The 24,813-nt window shown below is 37.3% G+C and overlaps 1 protein-coding gene and 1 long non-coding RNA gene across 3 annotated transcripts in view; one reads left to right on the forward strand and one right to left on the reverse strand.

Annotated features, from left to right (window-relative positions):
* Positions 1-17,368, forward strand: part of API5 (apoptosis inhibitor 5) — a 29,172-nt gene extending 11,804 nt beyond the window's left edge. Inside the window, exons 6-14 of one of the 2 annotated variants that reach the window (XM_044259118.1) lie at positions 368-574; positions 1,274-1,378; positions 2,276-2,365; positions 3,550-3,731; positions 5,134-5,227; positions 5,997-6,053; positions 9,360-9,436; positions 10,001-10,137; positions 15,237-17,368. In XM_044259118.1, the coding sequence (XP_044115053.1) occupies positions 368-574; positions 1,274-1,378; positions 2,276-2,365; positions 3,550-3,731; positions 5,134-5,227; positions 5,997-6,053; positions 9,360-9,436; positions 10,001-10,137; positions 15,237-15,319 (1,032 nt within the window). In that variant the 3' untranslated portion in view covers positions 15,320-17,368. The remainder of the gene's footprint in view (positions 1-367; positions 575-1,273; positions 1,379-2,275; positions 2,366-3,549; positions 3,732-5,133; positions 5,228-5,996; positions 6,054-9,359; positions 9,437-10,000; positions 10,138-15,236) is intronic. The other variant, XM_044259119.1, reaches the window with a different exon arrangement.
* On the reverse strand, positions 10,131-23,854 carry LOC122912855. Its single transcript, XR_006385683.1, has 3 exons — positions 23,813-23,854; positions 13,824-13,935; positions 10,131-10,743 (listed from the first exon to the last, which is right to left on the reverse strand). It is a non-coding gene; the product is annotated as an uncharacterized LOC122912855 (long non-coding RNA).
* Positions 23,855-24,813: the final 959 nt, after the last annotated feature.

Below are 24,813 nucleotides of genomic sequence, written 5' to 3' on the forward strand. Positions count from 1 at the left end.
TCTCACCACCCCTCCAAAGAGCCTTCTTAGTCTATTTTTTCTTAGCTATTCTCCTGTGAAATTTTAATGCCACAGATATACTGTATCTGTTTATGCACTCTTTGTGTATCTGTACTTTATACATAAAAGAAGTACATTTCACAAGAACCAGGTTTTGCATCTTCAGAGACCATATCTCGCCCCACTGAGAATGCATGGTGTACTCTAAAGCTAAACTGACTGAAGCCATGTCCCCTCAACAGTGTTTCAGAAATATTAACAGCAATTTGACTTTAATAAGGGAAATAAATTTAACACTGTTTCAGTATTGCTCTTTCTTTTCCACTCAAGTGATAACAGTACTATAATTCTGAATTATCCTTTCTAGGTCCTAGAAGATGTGACTGGTGAAGAATTTGTCCTGTTCATGAAGATACTCTCTGGGTTAAAAAGCTTGCAGACAGTGAGTGGAAGGCAGCAACTCGTAGAACTGGTGGCTGAACAGGCCGACCTGGAACAAACTTTCAATCCCTCGGATCCTGACTGTGTGGACAGGCTCTTACAATGCACTCGGCAGGCGGTACCCCTCTTCTCTGTGAGCTCTTTGTTTTATCTAGTTGCTATTTTGATTACTCTGTTGAAGCTTGTATTTCTGTAGATACTCACTTGAGCATTCTCCTCAAACTTTGCATTAAATAGTAACACAGTGGAGTGAATTTTTGCTCTATGGAACCCTTGGTGGGGTTGATGAGAGCCCAAAGCAGCAAGAAATTTCTTTTTAAAGTCTTGCTTAGAGATTTTTTTCAAAGTCTAGAAAATCTTACATCACATTTGGCTGAGTTTTTAAACCATTTGTTTCAGTAACAGCGTTTTTCTGTAAATTTTCTAGGTGATCATTGTTTTAGGTAAATATACTCTTTTCCTCTGGCTTTGTGATTCCTCTGGCCATGAGTCTTCTTGGATGTGCATAGAATAGTTTGAAAAACACTGTGTAAAGGACTCCTCCCTTTTGAAAAATGTACAGAATTCAACATTAAAATATCCCCAAAAGTTTGACATGAGATTTGAGGAAGAGTTTGAAAATGTATAGAGGTCCAAATGCTCCAGATTACTTTGTAACAATTACTTTGTATTGTCTACCAAGGTTATTTCTGGGGTACACACTGTGTTGTATTTATAGCCACAGTTCTTGATGTCATGCTCAGCATTTATCGGATGGCATTGTTATATTTGAAAGAATATTCCCCCTCCTTTTTTTTTTTTTGACAACTCATTGTTCTTTGGATTTTTACAGAAAAATGTGCATTCCACAAGGTTTGTGACTTACTTCTGTGAACAAGTTCTCCCTAACCTCAGTTCCTTGACTACCCCAGTGGAGGGTCTCGATATACAGTTGGAGGTAAGACAAAAAACATCTGCTTTTTAGTACTAAAAAGACATTCCCATATTTTAAAATAAATAACATAGAGTTCTGATTTCTAAGAGAGTAAAGGTATGATGACTAGCTAGTAATCTGTCCCAGAATTAACCACATAGGAATGCTTTATGAACTTAATGGAAGTTTGCTGCAGTGGGAAAGCACTACGTATAGTGTTCATGATACTCTCTCTTTGTAGCCTTAATACTTCAAGGTGTTTAATTCATAACTATTCCTTTCTCTGTCCGTAATTGATAAGAGCCAGATTTAAACTGGGTTAATACAAAATATCCTTTATCCTTTTTCCAGTTTTCCACTCTCCTTTATATCTCAGCTGTAATGTACACACATACATTTTTTTCACAGCACTTGTAACATTTGTTTATCGCGCCACATTTAATTGATTGATCTCTAGATTCTCAGAATCTAGTGCCAAGCCTGATTCTGAAATGTACTTAATAATGATTGTTGAATTGGGCTGAAATGTGGACATGTTTGTGCCATTTCCCTCATAGGTTTTTTGGGATAGAGAAGAGTCCCACTGTGTACTGATGCTGTCATTTGCTTCAGATGTCCTGGGTCTGACTTGTTAGACTGGGACTGAGTTAAGGAGAGTTGAACCTTGAGAATAGTAGCAACTACAAATACTTTGAGTTAGTGTCCAGAGACTAAGTTTAATAGCAAATGAAGCCCATTCTAAATGTTAATAAATAATTCTTTGCTGTTAAGAATTCTTCCTAAGTATCTCTTCATAGTACAGTATTAAGGTGTAGCAGAAGGCAGCCTTAGTTACCTAGAACATTCTTATTTTACAGCCCTCGCCTATTCCAAAAAAAAAAACAAAAAAAAAAACTAGTAACAGTGAATCATTTGTTTTAGGTATTGAAACTATTGGCAGAGATGAGTTCATTTTGTGGTGACATGGAAAAGCTAGAAACAAATTTAAGGAAACTATTTGACAAGTTACTGGTAAGAACTTTTTTCTTTTCTTAATGGCATAGTCAGTATGTAATCCCAGAGTCTAATAGTGTGGTGTAATTTGTAGAGAACCAACTTTAGAAATCCAAATTAGATGGAATAATTCTAGCAAGTATTTTTTGTCGTTCAGGCCACATGTTGTCTACTTTTAAAAGAAAATCTTTGGCATTTCTTCCGTTGTTGGTGGTTTGCATAAAAGATAATACAGGATTTTTATAGTAAGTTTTTCTGCTATCTCCTTTATCAAAATATTTTTCACATTTGCTCCAGGTCACCTTCCAGGTTGCTGCCTAAGGCCAAGTAGCTAGAGAAGCCAGCAAATAAAATCATTTAAGTCATAATTGTGGAGAAAGTAGGCCATCTGATAAAATCATTAGCATCACCAGGTGCTTTTCTTGTTGGATGTAAACACTTGTGTAACTGACACAGTGAGTGATAAGCACTAGACCTGTAGTATGAATTGAGTCATGTAACATCTGGAGCTCATCCAGACCTGTACACCTTCCCCGGGGTGTGAAAGCCTTTGGTAGTACTTTGAATGTAAGGAGAGTCAAACAGTGTGGGAAAATGTTCAGAAAAGATTTTTGGATTAGCATAATAAAATGATTAAAAGCATCAGCTTTTGATGGCAAACCAAGATTGAATCCTGATTCTTCATCACGGACTTTTTCACCATAGAAAAATTACCTCAGAATTTCATTCCTTCATTTGTATAAGTGTACCTAATAAATGTTACTAGTGGGGCGCTTAGGTAGCTCAGTGGGTTAAAGCCTCTGCCTTCGGCTCAGGTCATGATCCCAGGGTCCTGGGATCGAGCCCTGCATCGGTCTCTCTGCTCAACAGGGAGCCTGCTTCCCTTCCTTTGTAATCTCTGTCAAATAAATAAATAAAATCTTTTAAAAAAAATAAAAAAATGTTACAGCTTCTTCACTGTGAGGAGTAGCAGTAGCAGTGGTGGAGATAGCAGCAGCTACAACAGAGGTTAATATAGAGGGATTGACAGGCTGGGTCATTATTGATCTGATGGGTAAAAGGGATATCTTACCTAAATTTCTGATTTTGGTAGTTTTAAATGCTTCATGCCCTAAAAGCCTGCTCTGTAGTGACTTCACTGCTTGTTTATAATTAGAGCATTTATGGCAGATTGCAAATATCTCTATATTTTCATCTCTTAGGAATATATGCCTCTTCCTCCAGAAGAAGCAGAAAATGGGGAGAATGCTGGTAATGAAGAACCCAAGCTGCAGTTCAGCTATGTGGAATGTTTGTTGTACAGCTTTCACCAGTTGGGCCGAAAACTTCCAGATTTCTTAACGGCCAAACTGAATGCCGAAAAACTGAAAGATTTTAAAATTAGGTGATGTATGATTGAAGTGGTCTAATCCTTGACAAAGATGACGGCTATCTTGATACGCGCTTGATTTTCTTCTTTTACAAGAGCTGTGTCCCCACCCTGCCTTACCTGGTGGGATAAAATGGAAGATCCACAGAACAGGAACGTATATAAAAGTGTGGCATAAAAACCCATGTGGGGGGGAGAACTTCTTCAAAAACAAACTCACTCTTCTCACATGTTTTATGATCTTGAGCAGGTTCTCAACCACTCTACTAACCGCCTGATTTTCCTCAGCAGTTACTTTAAATGAGAACAGCAGCTGCCTTGTAGAGTTGTGAGAATCAGACAGTGAATAGAAAGCTTTGAGCACCGTGCCTGGCACATAGTGGGTACTCTGTAAATTGGAGTTGCTGTTGTTAAGATCTTAGAATATTCTAGGGGAGCAGCACTGGAGAAATCACAAGTTGTTTTCACGAACACACTTATATGGAATCATTTTATTAACAACTTCACACCTTAAAATTTGAAATGCTTAGCCACTGTATCATCTGTTACTGTCCTCTGTTGTTTGGTAAGGCAGTGGTTTAATACTTGGTGAAATATTTGGTCAGAAGCAACAAGTTAAGGGCGCCTTGGTGGCTCACCGGATTGAGCCTCTGCTTTTGGCTCCGGTTGTGATCTCAGAGTCCTGGGATCAAGCCCTGCATCAGGCTCTCTGCCTGCTGCTCTGCCTGCTTGTGATCTGTCTGTCAAATTAATAAATAAAATTAAAAAAAAAAGAAGAAGAAGAAGCAACAAGTTTAGAAATTCCTGCAAAAATTAAAAAATGATGCCAGGTTATTAAGCAGAGTTCTAGAAGTCAGCAGGATGGGGCTATATACTGCCTCTCTTTCATATATTATCTGGGAACAAACTTGAAAGGGGTATTTCTTTGAACCCTTAGAGATTTATATGCATTTATAATAAATTCTCAGATCAGCAGTTTTATTTTTAACTAGACTTGACAATCAAACACTGTCCATTGTCAGCAGATAAGTATGTAGAGGTTACGTGATTTGTGTAAGGTCACTTAACCTTCAGTTGGTCATTGAAAGAGAAGAACCCAGGCCATCGATTTTGATCAATGGTTCCTGAATGGTTCACTCTGACTGCGCCTTATGGCTTAACATATCAAGCACAGTGTTACAAATCTTTCCCTTGCCAGATTTAGTATGGACTTACTCCCGTTTTTGGTAAAGGAAGACTGTTTTTATTTTGCTTATTTATGTATCTCTTGGGATCATATATTGATAATAAAAAAAGTTCCTCAAAAAAAAAATGACCTTTATTAGTTAAGAACTTTTAGCTATAGTAGAAGATTCTCTGAATTTAAAAACAAAATTGAAGTGGTGATTTGCTAACCAACCAATACTTCTTTATTTAGGCTGCAGTACTTTGCACGGGGACTGCAGGTTTATATCCGACAACTTCGCTTGGCTCTGCAGGGTAAAACAGGCGAAGCCTTAAAAACAGAAGAGGTAAGAATACTGAGTCACATCTTGTAAGGAAATTTTTTATAATAGCCAACATGTACTGCAAATTCAGTCTCAATTCATATGTCGAAATGTAACATTTGAATTTATTTGAACTGGTAATACAAATCTGTGTTGAAGATACAATATGATGTTAGAAGATTGCCTAGTTATTTGCTAAGTTATATTTTTATCCTTGTTGAAATATTTCGAATATGTCCAAGTTTGCGAATAGTGTTACAAACTTAGATACATACCAGTCTTTCACTAGGGTCTCATTAGCACATTTTGTTCAAATATTTGATTGACGATGTGATATTTTTATTTTTACCTTTTGGAAAAATAGCAATTTACATTGTGAAAAGGATTAAATTGCCAATTCTAAACCAAACTATATGTGTGTTTGTGTTGGGATTTTTGGATTTCTCTCATCTCAGCTATTGTGATCAATCTTCATCACAGTTCTCATGAAATATTTTAAGTTTTCATTATGTCTTCCTGTAACTTAAGCTAATGATTTTTAAAACAACTGTATACATATGACCAGTCTTTCACTCATTTTTTCAGATAAGTGGTAGATAACACTTTAATATTCTAACTTGTCAAGAGAACATAAAGATTATTTGCTTTCTTTGCCATTTCTACACTGGTTTAGAGTCAAGAAGTGGGAATAAGCAGAAATGACTCTGAAAGAGAAGTATAATTATTCCAGTTCTATATGGGAATGGGATATGCATCATGAAAGTTATTGGCACTTTTTGTTTTCCTTTTGCAGAACAAGATTAAGGTTGTTGCACTGAAAATAACAAATAATATTAATGTTTTAATCAAGGTAAGTGTTCTTTCTTACCCAGTCCTTCCAGCTAGCTAGAAAGTTTGTGCAAGAGTTTATCTATGTGTCTTTAGATCTGTAATGATACTCTTAAAGGGGAGATACCATTGTATTCCAGGCATTCAGCCTTTTAAGGCTTTTTATGCTTTCTATAATACCAAGTGCCTTTTCTGTAGCTATCATAAAGTCATACATTGTTTTACTTATTTAAAAGTTATTGCAGAAGATACTGCAGGCAAGGGGAGGCATGCAGATTTTCTCTGACCCAAAGCATTGGAACAAATACATTTAGACTCAGAAATTTCACTAACTTAAATTCTGCTGGTCTGTTGGGTCCTTTCAAATGGCCAGTAAAACCCCACTTTGCTTACGTTAAGGATGAACAAGCCTGTGTGGCCCTTGAAATGTTTTCCCTATAGTCTTTTCTGTTAACTTGTCTATATAATAAATTTAGAGCTTTCTGTACTGTAGGCTAAGATGTACCTTACCATTAAACCATAGTCTACGGCCATACCACCCTGAACGTGCCCGATCTCGTCTGGTAAACCATAAATACACTTCAGCTTTCTTTACCCTCCCCAGGTAAACATTAATCTGAACAGAAGACAATCTGAGAGGGGAAAAAAAAAGAATCACCACAAAGTAACCATCACCTGTTTCTTTAAGTCAACAGTATTGTAGCCAGGTGGAAAAAGCCATGAGTTTTCTAATACCTAGAGCACAAAGCCTGATAATAACAAAATTAGGACTGGTGGTATACTCCTAACTCTAATCTGGTAACTTTCCCATAGAATCATTACTTTTTATCAGAAGAGAGGGAAACTTTGCAGAGAAAGCAACAGTGAGACATTAAGGAATGAGTATCATGGAAAGAGAAGAGGTGCGAGTACTCCCATCTCCTAAGAAAATCTTATAACTTTACTCCTTTTATTTATTTATTTAGTTTAATTTAAATTCAAGTCAGTTAATGTAAGTGTAGTTGTGGTTTCAGGAGTAGAATTTAGTGACCCATCATTTACATGTAACACCCAGTGTTCATCCCAATAAATGCCGCCTTTATACCCATCACCTATTTAACCCATTCCCCACCCACCTCTCCTCCAGCACCCCTCTGTATGGCCTCCCTCTGTTTTTATCTTTTTTATTTTTTTAAGATTTTATTTATTTATTTATTTGAGAGAGAGAAAGAGAGTATGAGAGGGGAGAGGGTCAGAGGGAGAAGCAGACTCCCCACTGAGCAGGGATCCCGATGGGTAACTGATCCCGGAACTCCGGGATCATGACCCAAGCGGAAGGCAGTTGTCCAACCAACTGAGCCATCCAGGCGCCCCCTCTGTTTTTATCTTATTTTTCTTTTCCTTCTCCTGTGTTCCATCTGTTTTGTTTCTTAAATTCCACGTATAAGTGAAATCATGATTGTTCTTTGTCTGACTTATTTCACTTAGCATAATACACTTCTGTTCCATGCCCATTGTTACAAATGGCCAGCTTTCATTCTTTTTGATGGCTGAGTAATATTCTAATATATGTATGTATAAACATGCACACCCACAAACACATGCCACATTTTTTTTTATCCATTCATTGGTCAGTGGATGTTTGGGCTCTTTCCATAATTTTAGCCACTACTTATTTCAAACCTTAAAACTAGTAATTTCTAACAGTGAATTCATTTATCAAAATGTGATTTTTTTTGAGAAATAATTTATACATATCATCGTATCACTTTAAAGTATATATGATTAACATACATATATGATGAAATTATTAGTACCACAAGTAGATTCAGCCAACATCCATTTTCTCATATATAGATACAATAAAATTCCTTTCTTTAATAACTTTATTATATGTTAAATGAGTTTAGTTAGAAACCTCAAGCATTTTTGATCCAAAGGACTTTATTGCTAATTCCCTGCATTTATCTGGCACAGTGGACTTAAGTTTCATATCTTGATGGTTTTTATTAATGTTTAACTGTAGAAAGAATAGTTTAATCAAATTTTACTGATATATAAAAATCAGAGTGGGCTGCCTTAGTGTCTTAGTCAGTTGGGTGTCTGACTCTTGGTTTCAGCTCAGGTCATAATCTCACGTCCTGGGATTGAGCCCCATTTTCGGCTCTGCACCAGCATAGAGTCTGCTTCAGATTCTCTCCCCCTTTCCGTCCCACTCACTCTCTCTCTAATAGATACATGAAGTCTTTTTAAAAATCAAAGTTAAAGCTGATAAGAAATGTTAGGTAAAAAACTAATAATAAATGTGTTTAGAAATCTATCTAAGTTTTGAGGATATCATGAGGTTAGATTATTTCAGTTACTTTAACATTTAAATTCAGCAAACATTTGCATTACCATATACTAATAACTTGGTATTTAAGTCTCGTGGGTTTTTCCTTTATTGGTAACTTACAGATATTTGAGAAGAAGAAAAATATTAACCAGGCCTTTAGTTTTCTAGTTTTGTTCTAATTTTGAACCACTTAAAAATCTGCAAAAGCAAATATAGTTTGCACCATTCTTTTTCCCTTAAGGCACCTCAGTGACTGCATCTGTACAAAGAATTAAGACTTCGTTTTATTTATTTATTTATTTATTTATTTATTTTAAAGATTTTATTTATTTATTTGAGAGAGAGACAGTGAGAGAGAGCATGAGCGAGGAGAAGGTCAGAGGGAGAAGCAGACTCCCCATGGAGCTGGGAGCCCGATGCGGGACTTGATCCCAGGACTCCGGGATCATGACCTGAGCTGAAGGCAGTTGTCCAACCAACTGAGCCACCCAGGCGTCCCAAGACTTCGTTTTATTACAGTTGATATATTTTATTCTGGAATTCTAAATGATCCTCATTTAGAAAAAAGTTAGCTAGGGATGCCTGGGTGGCTCATTTGGTTAAGCATCTGCCTTTGGCTTAGGTCATGATCCCAGGGTCCTGGGGTCAAGCCCTGTGTCAGGCTTCTTCCTCAGCGAGTGGGGGTCTGCTTCTCCCTCTCCCTTTGTCCCCCACCCTGTACTGGAGCTCATGTGCTCTCTTTCTTTCTCTCTCTCTCAAATGAATAAAACAAAACCAAAAAAAAACTTTCTGAAGTGATACATACAAAATGACATTAATGAAGTGTAATACATATAATTTGTAAACAAAATCATCTGTTTATTTTTTCTCTTGCAACTTTTTTTTAGGTGAACAAGGATAGATAAGAACTTACTCTCTCCTGAACTTTAAGATGTCTCCATGTTTCTTACCCTCACCACCATTCTCTATACCACCAGATATATTAGAAATCTTGTCTTCATTTTGTCTTTTTAGGATCTCTTCCACATTCCTCCTTCTTATAAAAGCACAGTAACATTATCTTGGAAACCTGTTCAGAAGGTTGAAATTGGGTAAGATATATTTAAAAGAATTTTAAATTATAAATATATTTAAATATATTTTAAATTTTAAATATATTTAAAAGTGTTCTAATAGTTATGATTTATAAATATGAGAATCTGAATTCAGATGTTATATTTACTATACAGAAGGGTATCTTACCAGTTAAATAGTCTTAATAAGATGTTAAAATATGAGTATTAGAAGCATGACTTAAAATATAAAGTCTAATTGCAGTATATATGAAATAAACAGGTACAGTACAACCCTGGAATTTTCAGTGTTGTCTGTACTTCTGTGGCATAGACTTTTGACAAATTTTACAAACTAAGTCATTTGCCCTTAAAATTTTGTAGCCACATATTCCAGATTATTTTCAAGCCTTGGAAATCCCCTCTGGCATTGTGTGGATTACTAAGGCACAGTTAATTTGATGACCTCAGAATGTTATTTCCTTTTTTCTGATGTAACTATCATCTTTGGGATGTCTTTTGTAACTGATACGCTAAATTACAATGGTTTTAATGGCCTCTGGTAATAGAATTTTTTTATTGCCATTCTTCTTACCATTATAGGCAGAAGAGAGCCAATGAAGATACAACTTCTGGTTCACCACCCAAGAAATCTTCAGCCGGACCAAAAAGGGATGCCAGGCAGATATATAATCCTCCTAGTGGGAAATATAGCAGCAATTTGAGCAACTTTAATTATGGTGAGCGTTTCCGTTTGGGTACAAGCAATATGAGAAATTAGGCAGAAATTGTGTAAAGTTGATTTTAATTATTAATTATATATAGTCACATATATAATATGTGACTTTTTCCACTGACTTCTGAGGTAGCTTGGGAAATGAGAGCTACTGGGGAAACAAGTTACCCCATTTCTTTCTAACCCTTCCTTATGGGCTCACTAAATAGAGCATGCAGTACATAGAAAAGAACTTGGAAAAGATAATATGCATCTTGTATTCAGAGGAAGGAACAAAACGAAGGAAGTTGGCATGAACCATCCATTCCTGGTTTTCCCTGTTGTAATTTCAAGGCAAGACATTCTGTGCGTTCTCCCTCAGGAGTAGTTACAGCTTCTGCCAGATGTGAGGATATCAGTAATCTTCTTGGATCTTTTCTGCCTCCTGCTTGTCTTCCATCTTCTTAACTATTTGAAAAGTCCTAGAAGTGGAGTCAGATGTTTAAAGTATCATCTGGCAAGGAAGGTGTGTCCCGTTGCAGTCTGTCTCCACTGCCCAGAGTGCAGTCTCCCTGTCAGCATTAGCCATTGGTGCCAGGAGAGCTTCCCACTAGTCCATTGTCTCCCAGTGCTGTGAAGAAGTGAAATTTATTTCATTTTACTTAGAGCCTGATGGATTCTTTCAAAGAAGAAAGGATGAAATATCACTGAATGAGCTCCTTAATCAAAGCTTAGGGGAGTCTGGGTGGCTCAGATGTTAAGTGGCTGCCTTTGGCTTAGGTCATGATCCCAGGGTGGTGGGATTGAGCCCCGAGTCAGCCTCCCTGCCCAGATGGAAGCCTGCTTCTCCCTATCCCACTACCCCTGCTTGTGTTCCCTCTCTTGCTGTGTCTCTCTCTGTCAAATAAATAAGATCTTTAAAAAGAAGAAAAAGACAAACTTAGTAATATTTGCAACTGAAAATGCTTATTATGACTGATCTTGTTTATTCGTCTGAACTAATTCTTCAGTAATTATTCTTAAAACATTCTGAAACGTAGACTGTCTATAATCATTTCCAGGGTGAGGTAATTGTAACATTAAAGTCATCCTACAATAGCTAGATTCCTTTAATATCTGAGCAAACATTGTAGAAAAGCAGTTTTTATTTTTATTTTTTTTATTATTTATTTTTTTTAAAGATTTTATTTATTTATTTGACAGACAGAGATCACAAGTAGGCAGAGAGGCAGGCAGAGAGGGAGGAGGAAGCAGGCTCCCCACTGAGCAGAGAGCCCGATGCGAGGCTCGATACCAGGACTCCGGGATCATGACCTGAGCTGAAGGCAGAGGCTTTAACCCACTGAGCCACCCAGGCGCCCGAAAAGCAGTTTTTAGATTGTGAAATGACCCCTCTACTCCAGTCAGGTTTGGAAGCAAATTAGTGTAGGAAAGATGACTGGAATCATTTCCTTAATATGTAAATATGGATTTCTTAGCCTCTTTTCTTAATGTGAAAAATAGGGACAACATAGCACTCTTAAAAATTTCAAATAAGGGGAAAAAAAGAGTATTTGTGAAAACATTTTGTAAATTGAAAGGATTCTGCTACCTCATTGCAACAAAGATTGTCTTCTGTCACTTGTATGATGTAATGTGTCTATGAGAATTATTCTTAAAATCCAATTATTATCTCAAATACTATCTCCATTTTGCTTAAATGAAAAGTAATGGAAAGCAATGACAATGCATAGAGAATTGTATTCCTTGTCACTTGGGCAAGTGACTTACTCCTGAGTTTCCAAGAGGATTCTGCCATGTGAACTCATTGGCTGCCTGATGGTGAGAATCCGATGATACAATGCATGTGGAAAAGAGATGTGAAAAATACAAAGCCTTAGTTGTGATTGTTTTTCACGGTCGGTAGAAAATCTGAGTCCCTCATAACTACAGTTGTTTATAGTCCTCAAAGTAACAAAAGCAGAACAAGCTTGCCTGTTAATTGGTTTTATTGTGTGTCTGATATTACAGCACTTTAATATTCCTAAAGGGGTCAACCTTGTCCTTGGGGTGCTAGTCATAAACAGAATTACAAAGGAAACTAAACTCTGACTCTTTTTATTGGAAATGGCAGCAAAATTTCTGCTAGCATTTTACATTTTGGAATTGAATGTTAACAGGTCATAGGTATTTTCACAGCAATTTTAAAGAGTTCTTGGCTTTCTTTCACACATTCAGTTGAAAATTCTTGATACTACAGATGGGATTTGGAAGACCTGTCTACATCAAGTTTTTCTCCACCTTTTTTGTGTCCTTTCTTTAGGGAACTGACAGTGTGTCCAGAAGAAAGAAGCACATTGCTTTTTTTTTTCCTGGGATATCAGTGTTGCCTCAAAATTGGAGAGGAGGACGTTTTGTTTTAATGTCACTTAGTAGATAGATTTTCTTAATGACATTTGGCAAAATCATTGTAATTCCACTTTTCTTTGTCAGTCAAGCTCACGTTTTATTTTATCTTTCCAAAAACTGGTTGGATTTTTTTTTTAAAGATCATGTATGCTGAGGGATTAGGAAATTAACTCTTTTTGGTTATTAGAGAATCAGGTAGTATTAATGTACAGTCTTATTACAGTGAAAGAAATAGACTGTTCCAGCTTTATAGGCTGGAACTTATTCATCATAGAAGCAGAGCCAGATTTGTGATTGTTTTTTGAATCCAGGCAGTCTAATGTAGACTTTTTTTTTCCTTATCCAAGTTTATCTCTTTACTAACCAAGGTCTTTTATTTGCTTTATATATATGTAGTCAGTTCAGCTTCCTGGTGCATTTTTAGTTGAAGTATTTACAAACACCTGCTCATGTCTGGCTTTCCTTCCTGCATACAGAATTGCCCAGTAATCCAGAAATACTGAACATGCTGTATGTTGTGACTTGTATCCTTCATCTTTTACTTTTTTAGACTGTAAAAATAAAGTATAATTTTAACTGGGAGCAGTGGTTTTTCAAGTTAGCAATGTAAGCTTGAAAACACTGAAAAGATCCGAAAATGCAGACTGGTCCCTCAGGATGGAGCCCTTCAAAGAAAGAAAATTTGGAGACTTCTGAACTGTAGAAATGACTACATCCATTGCAGAGCAAAAAGAAATAGCCAGTATAGAAAAGATAACCATATCGAACAGTATCTTCATACAGTGTATGTAATATACCCATTGATACAGTTGAACAGTTGAGGGGGTGCCTGGATGGCTGAGTCTGTTAAGTGTCTGCCTTCAGCTCGGGTCATGTTCCCAGAGTCCTGGGATGGAGCCTCAAATTGGACTCCCTGCTCAGCAGGGAGCCTGCTTCTCCCTCTGCCTCTACCCTCCCCTCCAGCTTGTGTGTGTGTGTGTGTACGTGTGTGTACGTACACGCACTCTCACTCTCTCATGAGTAAATAAAATCTTAAAGAAAAGAAAAACAATTGAAAGGGTGTATTTTAGTAGTCACTTAGCTAATAGGTAATAATGATTCCTATGAAGATGTTAATTTGATTTAAAAAAAGATGTTGATTTGTTAAGTGTTGTTAACTGAAAAATGGAAGGTTTCATAATGAGTACAGTAGGGGGGAAATGTGCTGACATCTGCATAGATAAGGCCAAGTCTTAAACAGTCAAAAATGCAAGAGTTACAGCCTACATAAGGGTTGCTATATTCCCTGTTACAGTCACTGCAAAATTACGGGGAGCATCTTACCCTTAGACCACCTCTGATTTTCTGAATATGTTCAAGGGGTGATAAACATGGTGGTAAGCTTGAAACCACTGAAAAGATCCGAAAATGCAGACTGGTCCCTCAGGATGGAGCCCTTCAAAGAAAGAAAATTTGGAGACTTCTGAACTGTAGAAATGACTACATCCATTGCAGAGCAAAAAGAAATAGCCAGTATAGAAAAGATAACCATATCGAACAGTATCATTTAAAAGGCTTTCAAACGGATCAACTTAGAAAAATGTGCCATGACATGAACGATGACTTTTAATCAGATCCCATTCTATTAAACATAAATATTGGCTAAGTTGGGGAAAGGTCGAGTTAATTTTCTAACTCATGGTTGCTGGGCGTGGGGGGGCGGGGAGGGTAAAAACATTACCCAAAAAAAATAATTATATTTCTAGCCATAATGGCAAAAAAAGGGTTGCAATATGGACTTAATAGGAATTTTTCAACCATTCAACATTACGGATCCAAAACAGCAACGCCAGGTGGTTTTTATTGCCCCTAACAGGATTGTTGCAATGAGGAAGTTTAAAAGTTCAATGAAGAGATTTGTTCTCTGGAATTAGAAGTTTGAGGCTCTTATTTATGTATGATGAAAAGTCCAACCTGTCTGATAACGTCAATCAGTTTTCTTCAGTGGAAAGACTCCTTAAAGGAATATTTCTCTGGAGCAGTAAAAGAGAGTAACCAGTGAATGAATCAAAGACTCATTATACTGTATGACACAAGTGACTTGATTTTTCAGCAAAAGATACACTTAATGTACATCAGTAATCTAAGCACTGTGTACATAATCACCTTTTTGGCAGTACTCTGAGCAGCTCATGTAGCTGATAAAGCAGCGAGCAAAGCTGTTGGCATTTATACCCACATTTTTGTGAGTCCAGGTGCTTGAAATAGTGAGACCAAAACAGATTGCCTATTCACTGCATTTGAAAGGTATGCTTTTCAGTCTAGCATAATTTTTCAAAATTGATCAGTGATAATTCAAGATATTTTGCATTCACGGCACTAGCTTTTGAAGGCCAGTGACTTTGTTAATTCCGTATCAAGTATAGAAATTTTTATAGTGTAATTATCTTTAGTATTGATAGCCATCAAAATAAAGAACGAAGAAATGTACTTATAACATTGTCACCTTGAAATATCTTTTAGTGGGATACATTTAATTGAGTACCTACTCTGAATATATTTGACATATTGCCATACGTGCTTTAGTGTATGTGTTGCCCTGGTTTTATGTATAGATTGAGTTTATACACTAACAGAATGCTAGCGCTGCTTTCATAGAGCCTGCCGCTACACACTCAAAGCTATGAGTTACGCTTCTGTGTTTGCTGTACCATGAAGTCCTGAGCAAGACCTAAACCCTTGTTCGCTTTTTCGTAGAGCAGAGAGGAGCCTTCAGGGGAAGTAGAGGTGGCCGAGGTTGGGGAGCACGAGGAAATCGTAGTCGGGGAAGACTCTACTGAGTAAGACATCACATTCTTCAGCATTGTCATGAGCTTAATAATACTTAAATTCTACTACTCATTGGATTGCCGGGGATGTCCCTTTAAAAGGACTGCTGCCTTCAGCTAAAAACTTAATGTTCTTTATACCTTTGTATGTATGATCTACTTTTGTAACAGACCATGGTTGTGTCCAAGGTAAAAACCACAGTGATATTTTTGGATGCTTTGTCCACAATCTTGACTTGTTTTTGCAATATCATCATTATTCAGACTTCATATTGTGAATCTTTTACTTTTAAACATCTTGGTAATTTGTTATTGAAAGCTATTCAAGTCTAAAATGTAATGAAATTTCAGTCTATTTCTGATAACTGGTAAAGATGAAAGTTGAAAGGTTACTGATTTCCTCTACCCTCTTTTTTTCCCCCCCAATATATGGAGAAGAGTAATGGTTGATCTTAACATTTTATTTTCATTATTTTTAATAAAGCTGCTAGGCATTTCCTACCTAGTGTTGTAAAAGCAAAATACTTACCAGCTTTCTTAAAATGTAGAAATTACATTACATTTTTAGGAGGAAGTAAGTTGCTTTGCACCATTTACTTAACTCTTCTCCATATGTTGTGATATAAACTTTTGACTATGGGATCTTACTATTTGAATAGAAATGTGTATGTATAATATACATGCATACATAAGCATATATGTGTGTGTGTGTGTGTATACATGCATGCTGTGAAACTTGACTCCACAACATAAATCATTTTTTAAAAAATTCCTGGAACGGGTAGTCTTTGACACGGTGATGATCCTTTTTGAGGCTGAATCCATTAACTTGTTACCTAGGTTTTCCTCCCAGTAGTGAGGGATTTTGAGTCAGTTGCACTTACATGATTATTGTTATTTAAAACTAAAAATAAACCAAGGCTGCGTTTTCAAAGATAAATTTGGAGATCCCTGCTGGAGAAATACAGCCAAAATATTGAATCTGATGTACATATAGGTTTCTACAGGATGAGCTAGATTAATTTAGAATTTGGTTTTAATAACCAGGGCAACCCAGGAAAAGTGACTTGAAAACATGGTGTATCAATAAGCAAGGGATGCTCTCTTGGTTTGCTTTTGCCACTTTCAAGATTTTAACTTCTCAGGTTATTAATCAAAATTATTGTATAAGTTAGCTAATAGAATCTTTAGGTTAAAACAACAGACGGGGGTTTGTGGAGTGTTTAATGTCATGGGCATTTTTAGTAGCATAGGCCCTTTTGCTCTGCCTTTTGAATGTTTCATATGTTTTTGTTCCACAGTTAATCTTCCCTCCCCAAGTTTGCTATTCAAATTCAATGCCTGAATGACATTTTCTAGTAGTATGACATATTTTTCGAGGAATAGTTTGTGATTCTAATGCAGGTGTCTACATTACTGTTACCTCTACATTGGGGAAAAAGCAAAACCCCTTTGTTAGAATTACTGCACATGTTTATGGGAAAAATATTTTTTAAAAACCAGAATGATACAAGTGAGCAAAAGAAATTGGTCAGCTTGACTATGGAGTGGTGGCAATAATCTCTAAAACATTCCAAAACAGTATGAGCTGAACCTAAGCTCCCTTGGAATCCGAAAAGACATAGGAACATGGAATTGCCATTTGAAAACTGTGACCAGATAGTCTGGACCTCAGAGGCATCAGTTTGTGGCCTAAAGCCATTTCAAGTACAGCAACTGTATTGGAACTACAGTTATATAAATTTGACATAAATGTAACTTTTCCTCTTTTTCTTTTTTAAAGCATATTTGTAAAAAAAAAAAAAAAAAAGCTGAGCAGAAGTGACTTTACTTTCTCAAGTTTGATACTGAGTTGACTGTGTTCCTTCCTTTACCACCTCATTGTTCTCCTTACCTTTCCAAAGGCAACAGTGCACATCTTAGGTTACTTTTGCTTCAAAAATTTGAAAGAAAAACTTCATGCCATGATTTTTTTTTTCCTTTTGCAAGACACCTGTTATCACCTTGTTCAAATGTAAATGTTCCCTTATGCTTTTGAAATAAATTTCCTTTTGTAATTTTGTTTTGTGTCTTGATGTGTTATAATTATGATAACTTAAGATTCCTGGATATCCATTAAACAATATTGGTTGTTTCTGTTGTGCCAAACATGAAAATATAAAGATGGGCAAGTTATATTTAATTTTCATTTTTGGAGATTTATTTTTTTTTAAGTTAATATGCTTCTGAAAAAAATGATTTGGTTATTTTTATTGAAACAAAATATCAGATACATACTTGCCAAATTGTTACAAAATAATTTCCATCTTCAGGTTAATCTGTAAAGGAAGTTGGAACTTCTTAATTTGGCTACCAGCCTTTATTAAAAGTCTTCCTGAAGTAGCACCTAGAATGGTTAGGAGTGTTCTAAAGCCAAATTTAAATGGAACAGAACAAGATAACTGCATTCCTGGTGATCACATCCAGGCCTACAGCTTTAATGCCGCCTGTATGCTGAGGACTGTCAAATTTCTATGTCCATCATTTCTTGCCTGGAGTTTCATAATAGCCTTCTAATGGATCTCCCTGCTGTTACACTTGACTCATTTATAGCCTGTTCTAAACAGGACAGCAGAGATCCACTCCTACTTAAAGCTATTCAGTGGCTCATTTCAGAGTATAAATCAGAAACATTGCCATGGTTTTCCATCCCTGACCTCAGCTGCTATCCTTCCTCTCTGTCACTCTGCCCCAGTCAGCTAGCTTCATGCGGCCTGGGCGAAGACACTCCTGCTGTAGGGATTTTGCACTGGCTGTTCCCTCCAGGCACTCCATCTCCATGTCTTTCAAATCTCCAAAGATTACCTTCTCAAGGAAAATTAAATACCGCAAGATGCCAAATACCACTTACCCTATCACATGTTCCCTAGAGCATTTGCCAACTTCTAACATACTGTATACTTTACTTGTACATTGTTTTGTCTGTTTCTCCCTGACAGAATGTAATCTGGCTAAAATGCCACAAAGGTAAGGATTTTTGTAATTTACTCCTTGATAATTGCAACTAAAACAGTGCTTGGTACATACTAAGTTTTCAATTTAAAAAAGGCAGTGTTTCAGGCTCTGGGAATATAGTGGTGAGCAACAGAGGCAAACTCTTGGGAGCTCACATTTCTATTGCACAGGCCTCCTAAGCTGATTTCAGAGCTTAGTTTTAAAACACATGCATTCTGATGTGACAGCATAGAAAGAACAGTTAGGAAAAGTCAATTAATTTGAGCTGAGAACTGAATGATGATTTGGAGCCAGCCTAGTGAAGATGTCAGGGAAAAGCATTTGAGATGGAGGCAACAAAACCTGTGTAACACTTGACTTTTTTTTTTTTTTTTTGAAGATTTTATTTATTTGCCAGAGAGAGATCACAAGAGGCAGAGCACCAGAGAGAGAGGGGGAAGCAGGCTCCCTGCTGAGCAGAGAGCCCAATGTGGGGCTCGATCCCAGGACCCTGAGACCAATGACCTGAACCAAAGGCAGAGGTTTAACCCACTGAGCGACCCAGGTGCCCCTAACACTTGGCTTTAAGAGCACCAGGCTGCGCTAAAACAAAACAAAAATGGTGGGGGGGGGGCGCTATCCCAAAACTTGTAGATTCCTAGTTTCAACCCCTGCGCTCCTGAATTCCTCATCTATAAGGAACTACTTTCAAGAACTCAGAGGGCACTGCACTCTGACACTGAGTCATGTTTCCTCTGCCCAGAAAATCATTACCCCCTATTCTCCACCCCCCATTCATCCAGCTAACTTAGGATTCATCCTTCAGGTCATACTAGATTTCACTCTCCCTGGGAAGCCTTTCCTCCCAAGTTGGGTAAAGGACCAACCACGTGTGTGCTCCCTTAGCACATGATCAATTTCCCATGTTAGAAACCATAGAAAGAAAACTCAAAGCAGTTCTGGGCAGGTAGAAAACAGCGAATGACTCAAGTCTAACAAGTGTGATGGAAACTAAACTTTAGACTAATGAAACCTAATTTGTCAAAAACCTAAGAAATCGTAAATTCATTCCTAGAAGTTGTACATTTACTCCCTAAAACTAATACAGTCACAAATAAGAAAATCGCATTAAAATTCTGGTCATAAAGAGTTGATATTATAAACAAGATCTGAGACAAGGCCTTAGATAGATGAAAAACGATATACAGTTCCAGTTGGTATTTCTCAAGAAATACTTAAGTAGAAAAGGACCAAAGAGGAAAAAAAAAAATGGTATTCCTATGAGGAAAAACTAAAATTTAGCTTGCTATAAGGTGATGAGGTTAAAAAGCACAAACTAAAAAGATTTGAATAGAATGAACTGGATTCATCATAAAATGAGGATCCTGATACCTGAGTGTATGTGGGAGTAAAAGCTGGGGATAGGAGCAGGTATGACCATTAGCTTCTTACAGAATGAACAGTCATAATAAAATTACTCCCCAAATAAAACTGTCCCTCCCCAAATACAGTAACAGCTGCAAGACTTTCAATAAGTCTGGTAAGTCTGTATCAGGAAAATTCTTTTGAGGCTGACCATCATGCTAACCTCAGAGCAGCCCTAGTATCACTGTGAGCCGGAATCTTGGGCTGACTGGACATTCGGTCTCACCCGTAGTAGTCCTCATGCTTCAAACTGCTTGATTTATTTGGCAAACTATTTCTAAATGAAATCACTATATTTAGGTATCCTCTGTCTCCTCTGAAAATCCTACCCACTCTGCATATAGCTGTTGGGGAGATCTACCTCTACAACCCTTCCAGCCATAACTAGCCTCCTTTCTTACCCACCTTATCAACATCTATCAATTCAAAATCCCTCTAAAGGAATGAACTATATGCAGAGTAGGCTGCCAGTTATTTCTTCCCTTTCCATTTAAACATGGCTGCTTCACTTATGATGATGAATCTATTTCCTTTTCCCTTTGAATCTGAGCTATCCTTATTCCCTTCTTTGACCAGTAGAATGCAGAAGTGACACTGCCAGTTCTGGGGCTGGCCCTCAAGAAGCCTGTCAGCTTCTACCATGTAAGAAGCCTCTATAACTTTCCTGAGAGATAGCACAGCTACCCCTATTCATTTCAGCCACTCCAGCAAATGTACTAGATGTATGTGGAGACATTTCATGACATTCCGCGCCCAGTTGAGGTCCCAGCTGAATGCAGCCCTATGAGTGACCCAAGCCAACAGCAGAAGAACCACCCAGCTGAGTCCAGCCAATAAACTATGAAATATAATAAATTGTGTTTTAAAATTAAACATTTAAATCACTAAAATTTAAGTTGGTTTACCATGAAGCAAAAGATAATTAACAGAATTTAAAACAGAATGTTAATTCTCTCAGATACATTTATATCTTATATTTTCTCTAAGGAAAAGACAGTATGGAGATTTTTCTGCAACTTTCAGATAAAATGGCTCAAAGGAGGAAACAATCCAGAAAGTCTAGCTTCAAATTCCTAGCTTCAAAATTCTATACTTTATAGAGATAGTAAGTAAAAGTCAAACTAACCAAGCTTTCTGGAAGATAAAAGTATATTTGTATAGGAAATGCTTCCTGCCATAGACACTAACAGTGTATAACTAACTGAAAAAAAGAATTACTCAGACATCTGGGTACTCAGTGTGTTAAGGCTCTGCCTTCGGCTCAGGTCATAATCTCAGGGTCCTGGGATCAAGTCCCGCAATGGGCTCTCCACTCAGCAGGGAGCCTGCTTCCTCCTCTCTCTCTGCTTGCCTCTCTGCCTACTTGTGATCTCTCTCTGTCAAATAAATAAAATCTTTAAAAAAAAAAGAAAAGAAAAAAGAATTACTCAATAACATAAGGTACTACCAGAACTAACTACCAAAATACAGGCCAAATCTCTGATGAACAAAGAAAAAAATCCTCAACAAAACATTAGCAAGCTGCATTCAATAATATATTAAAAAGATCATTCACCACAATAAAATGGGATTTATTCCAGGGATGTGAGGAGGGTTCAATATTTGCAAACCAATCAATGTGATATTCCACACTGACAGAACAAAGGATAAAAATCATATGATCATCTCAATAAAAACAGAAAAATTTGACAAAATTTGATATCTGTTCATGATAAAAACTCTCACAATCACCAAAGTGGGTTTAATGGTGAAATATACCTCAACATAATAAAGGCCATATTATGAAAAACCCATAGTTAACATCATACTCAATGGTGAAAAATCAAGTGTATTTCCTCTAGGGGTGCCTGGGTGGCACAGTGGGTTAAAGCCTTTGCCTTTAGCTCAGGTCATGATCCTGGAGTCCTGGGATGGAGCCCCGCATCGGGCTATCTGCTCTGCAGGGAGCCTGCTTCCCCCTCTCTCTCTGTCTGCCTCTCTGTCTGCTTGTGATCTCTGCCTGTCAAATAAACAAATAAAATCTTTAAAAAAAAAAAATTCTCTGCCCTTAAAAAAAATTTGTTTCCTCTTTAGATCAGAAACAAGACAAGAATATCCACTCTTAACACTTTTATTCAACATAATACTGGAAGTCCTAGTCACAGCAATCAGACAAGAAAAAGAAATGACATCCAAATCAAAAAGGAACAAGTTAGGGTACCTGGGTGGCTCAGTGGGTTAAAGCCTCTGCCTTCGGCTCAGGTCATGATCCCAGGGTCCTGGGATCGAGCCCCGCATCGGGCTCTCTGCTCAGCAGGGAGCCTGCTTCCTCCTCTCTCTCAGCCTGCCTCTCTGCCTACTTGTGATCTCTGTTAAATAAATAAAATCTTTAAAAAAAAAAAAAGGAACAAGTTAAATTGTCCCCTATTTGCAGATGACATGATGCTATGCATAGAAAACCCTGAAGACTTCACAAAAAAACTATTATAAGTAAAAAATTAATTCAGTGAAGTTGCAGGATACATAGAAATCATGTTTCTATATGTTAATAATGAAGTAGCAGAAAGAGAAATTTAAGAAACAATTCCATTGATAATTACTCCAAAAAAGAATAAAATACCTAACAATAAGGGCACCTGGGTGTCAGTTAAGCGTCTGCCTTTGGCTGAGGTCATAATCCCAGGGTCCTGAGATCAAGTCCTGTTGGGCTTCCTGCTAAGCAGGAGCCTGCTTCTCCCTCTGCTTCCCAGTTGTGCTTCCTTTTTCTCTAGTGCGCTCTCTCTCTTTCTCTCAAATAAATAGATATATCTTTTTAAAAAATACCTAAGAAACTTAATCAAGGAAGTGAAAGACCTATACTCTGAAAACTATGAAACACTGATGAAAGAAATTTAAAGTGATATAAACAGACATTCCATGCTCATGGACCGGAAGAACAAATACTATTAAAATGTCTATACTACCCAAGGTAATCTACATAGTCAATGCAATCCCTATCAAACACCAACAATCTTTTTTACAGAACTAAAATAATACTAAAATTTGTACAGAACCATAAAAGACCTCAAAAAGCCAAAGCAATCTTAAGTAAAAACAAAGTTGGGGCGACTGGGTGGCTCTCTGCCTACTTGTGATATCTGTCTGTCAAATAAATAAAATCTTAAAAAAAAAAAAAAAGAACAAAGTTGGAGGTGTCACAATCCAAAATTTAAAGATTTAGTACAAAGCTGTAGTAATTGAAACAGAATGATACTGGCACAAAAACAGACACATAGGCCAATAGAACAGAATACAGAGCCCAGAAATAAACCCATGCTTATCTAGTCAATAATCTGCAACAGAGAGGCAAGAATATACAATGGGGAAAAGATAGTCTCTTCAATAATTGGTTCTGGGGAAAACAGACAGCTATAAGCAAAAGACTGAAACAGGACCATTTTCTTACACCATACACAGAAACAAACTCAGATTGGATGAAATGCCTAAATGTGAGACCTGAAACTATAAAATTTCTAGAAGAAAATATAGGCAGTAATATCTTGGACACTGGCCTTAGCAACATTTTTCTAGATATGCATGTCTCCTAAAGCAAGGAAAATAAAGGAAAAATAAAGTATTGGGACTATACCAAAACAAAACAAAAACAAAAAACAAACAAAACAAAAACAAAAAAAAAATTAAAAAACCTTTTGTACAGCCAAGGAAACCATCAACAAAAGGGCAGCCTACTGAATGAGAGAAGATATTTGCAAATGCAAATCTGCTAATGCATTAATGCCCAAAATATATAAATAACTTAAAAACAAACAATAAACAATAAATAATCTCATTTTAAAATGGGCAGAGGAGGATGCCTGGGTGGCTCAGTCAGTTGAGTGCGACTCTTGGTTTCCACTCAGGTCAGAATCTCAGGGTTGTGGGATGCACTGAGCTCTGCTCTCAACAGAGTCGGCTTCACCTCTCCTTCTCCCTCTACTCCTCTCCCCTCCACTCGCACGCACACTCTCTCTCAAATAAATAAACAAATAAATCCTTTTTTAAAAAAAGTGGGCAGAGGACCTGAATAGACATTTAAAAACAAACAAACAAATTGGAACGCTTGGGTGGCTCAGTCAGTTGAATATCTACCTTTGGCTCAGGTCATGATCACAGGGTCCTGGCATCAAGTGTCCTGGAATCAAGTCCCCTTGCTCAGCGGGGAGCCTGCTTCTCCCTCTGTCTGCTGCTCCTCCTGCTTGTGCACTCACTCTCTCTCTAACAACAACAACAAAAAGACATGCTGATGACCAAAAGACACATAAAAAGATGCTCAACATCACTAATCAGCAGGCAAGTTCAAATCAAAACCACGATGAGGGGGCACCTGGGTGGCTCAGTGGGTTAAAGCCTCTGCCTTCGGCTCGGGTCATGGTCTCAGGGTCCTGGGATCAAGCCCCACATCGGGCTCTCTGCTCAGCGAGGAGCCTGCTTCCTCCTCTCTCTCTCTGCCTGCCTCTCTAACTAATTGCAATCTCTGTCAAATAAATAAATAAAAAATCTTTAAAACAAAACCACGATGAGAATCACCTCATACCTGTTGGAAGACTAGAATCAAAAACACAGGTAACAAGTGTTGACAAAGATACGAAGCAAAAGGAACACTTATGAACTGTTGGTAGGGATGTAAACTGGTGCAGCCATGTAGGGAGGTTCCTCATAAAATTAAAAATAGAAATATCACACAATCCAGTAATTCCACTATTGGGGATTTACCCAAAGAAAATAAAAACATTAATTTGAAAATATAGATTGCACTGTCATGTCTCTTGCAGTATCATTTACAGGAGCCAAGATATGGAAACAACCCAAATGTGCACTGACAGATTACAAATCAACCAAATTAGTTGATTTTGGGTTAATCAAGAGAGATTATTCAGACAGACCATCTAACCACATGAGCCCTTTAAATCTGGGTTGAGCCATCAGAAATGGAAGAAGTCAGAAACTGAGGCAGTGGAGATTTTCCCCGTTTCCCTTGAAGGAATATTGCCATGTTGAGAAGGCCATGGTAGCAGGGAATGGTGGGGGGAGTCAAGAATGGCCATAGTCAGCAGCCAGCAAGAAAAGTGACTACAATGGCAAAGGGCTGA

Source organism: Neovison vison, chromosome 7 (assembly GCF_020171115.1).
Source record: "Neovison vison isolate M4711 chromosome 7, ASM_NN_V1, whole genome shotgun sequence".
NCBI classification, from domain to species: Eukaryota; Metazoa; Chordata; class Mammalia; order Carnivora; family Mustelidae; genus Neogale; species Neogale vison.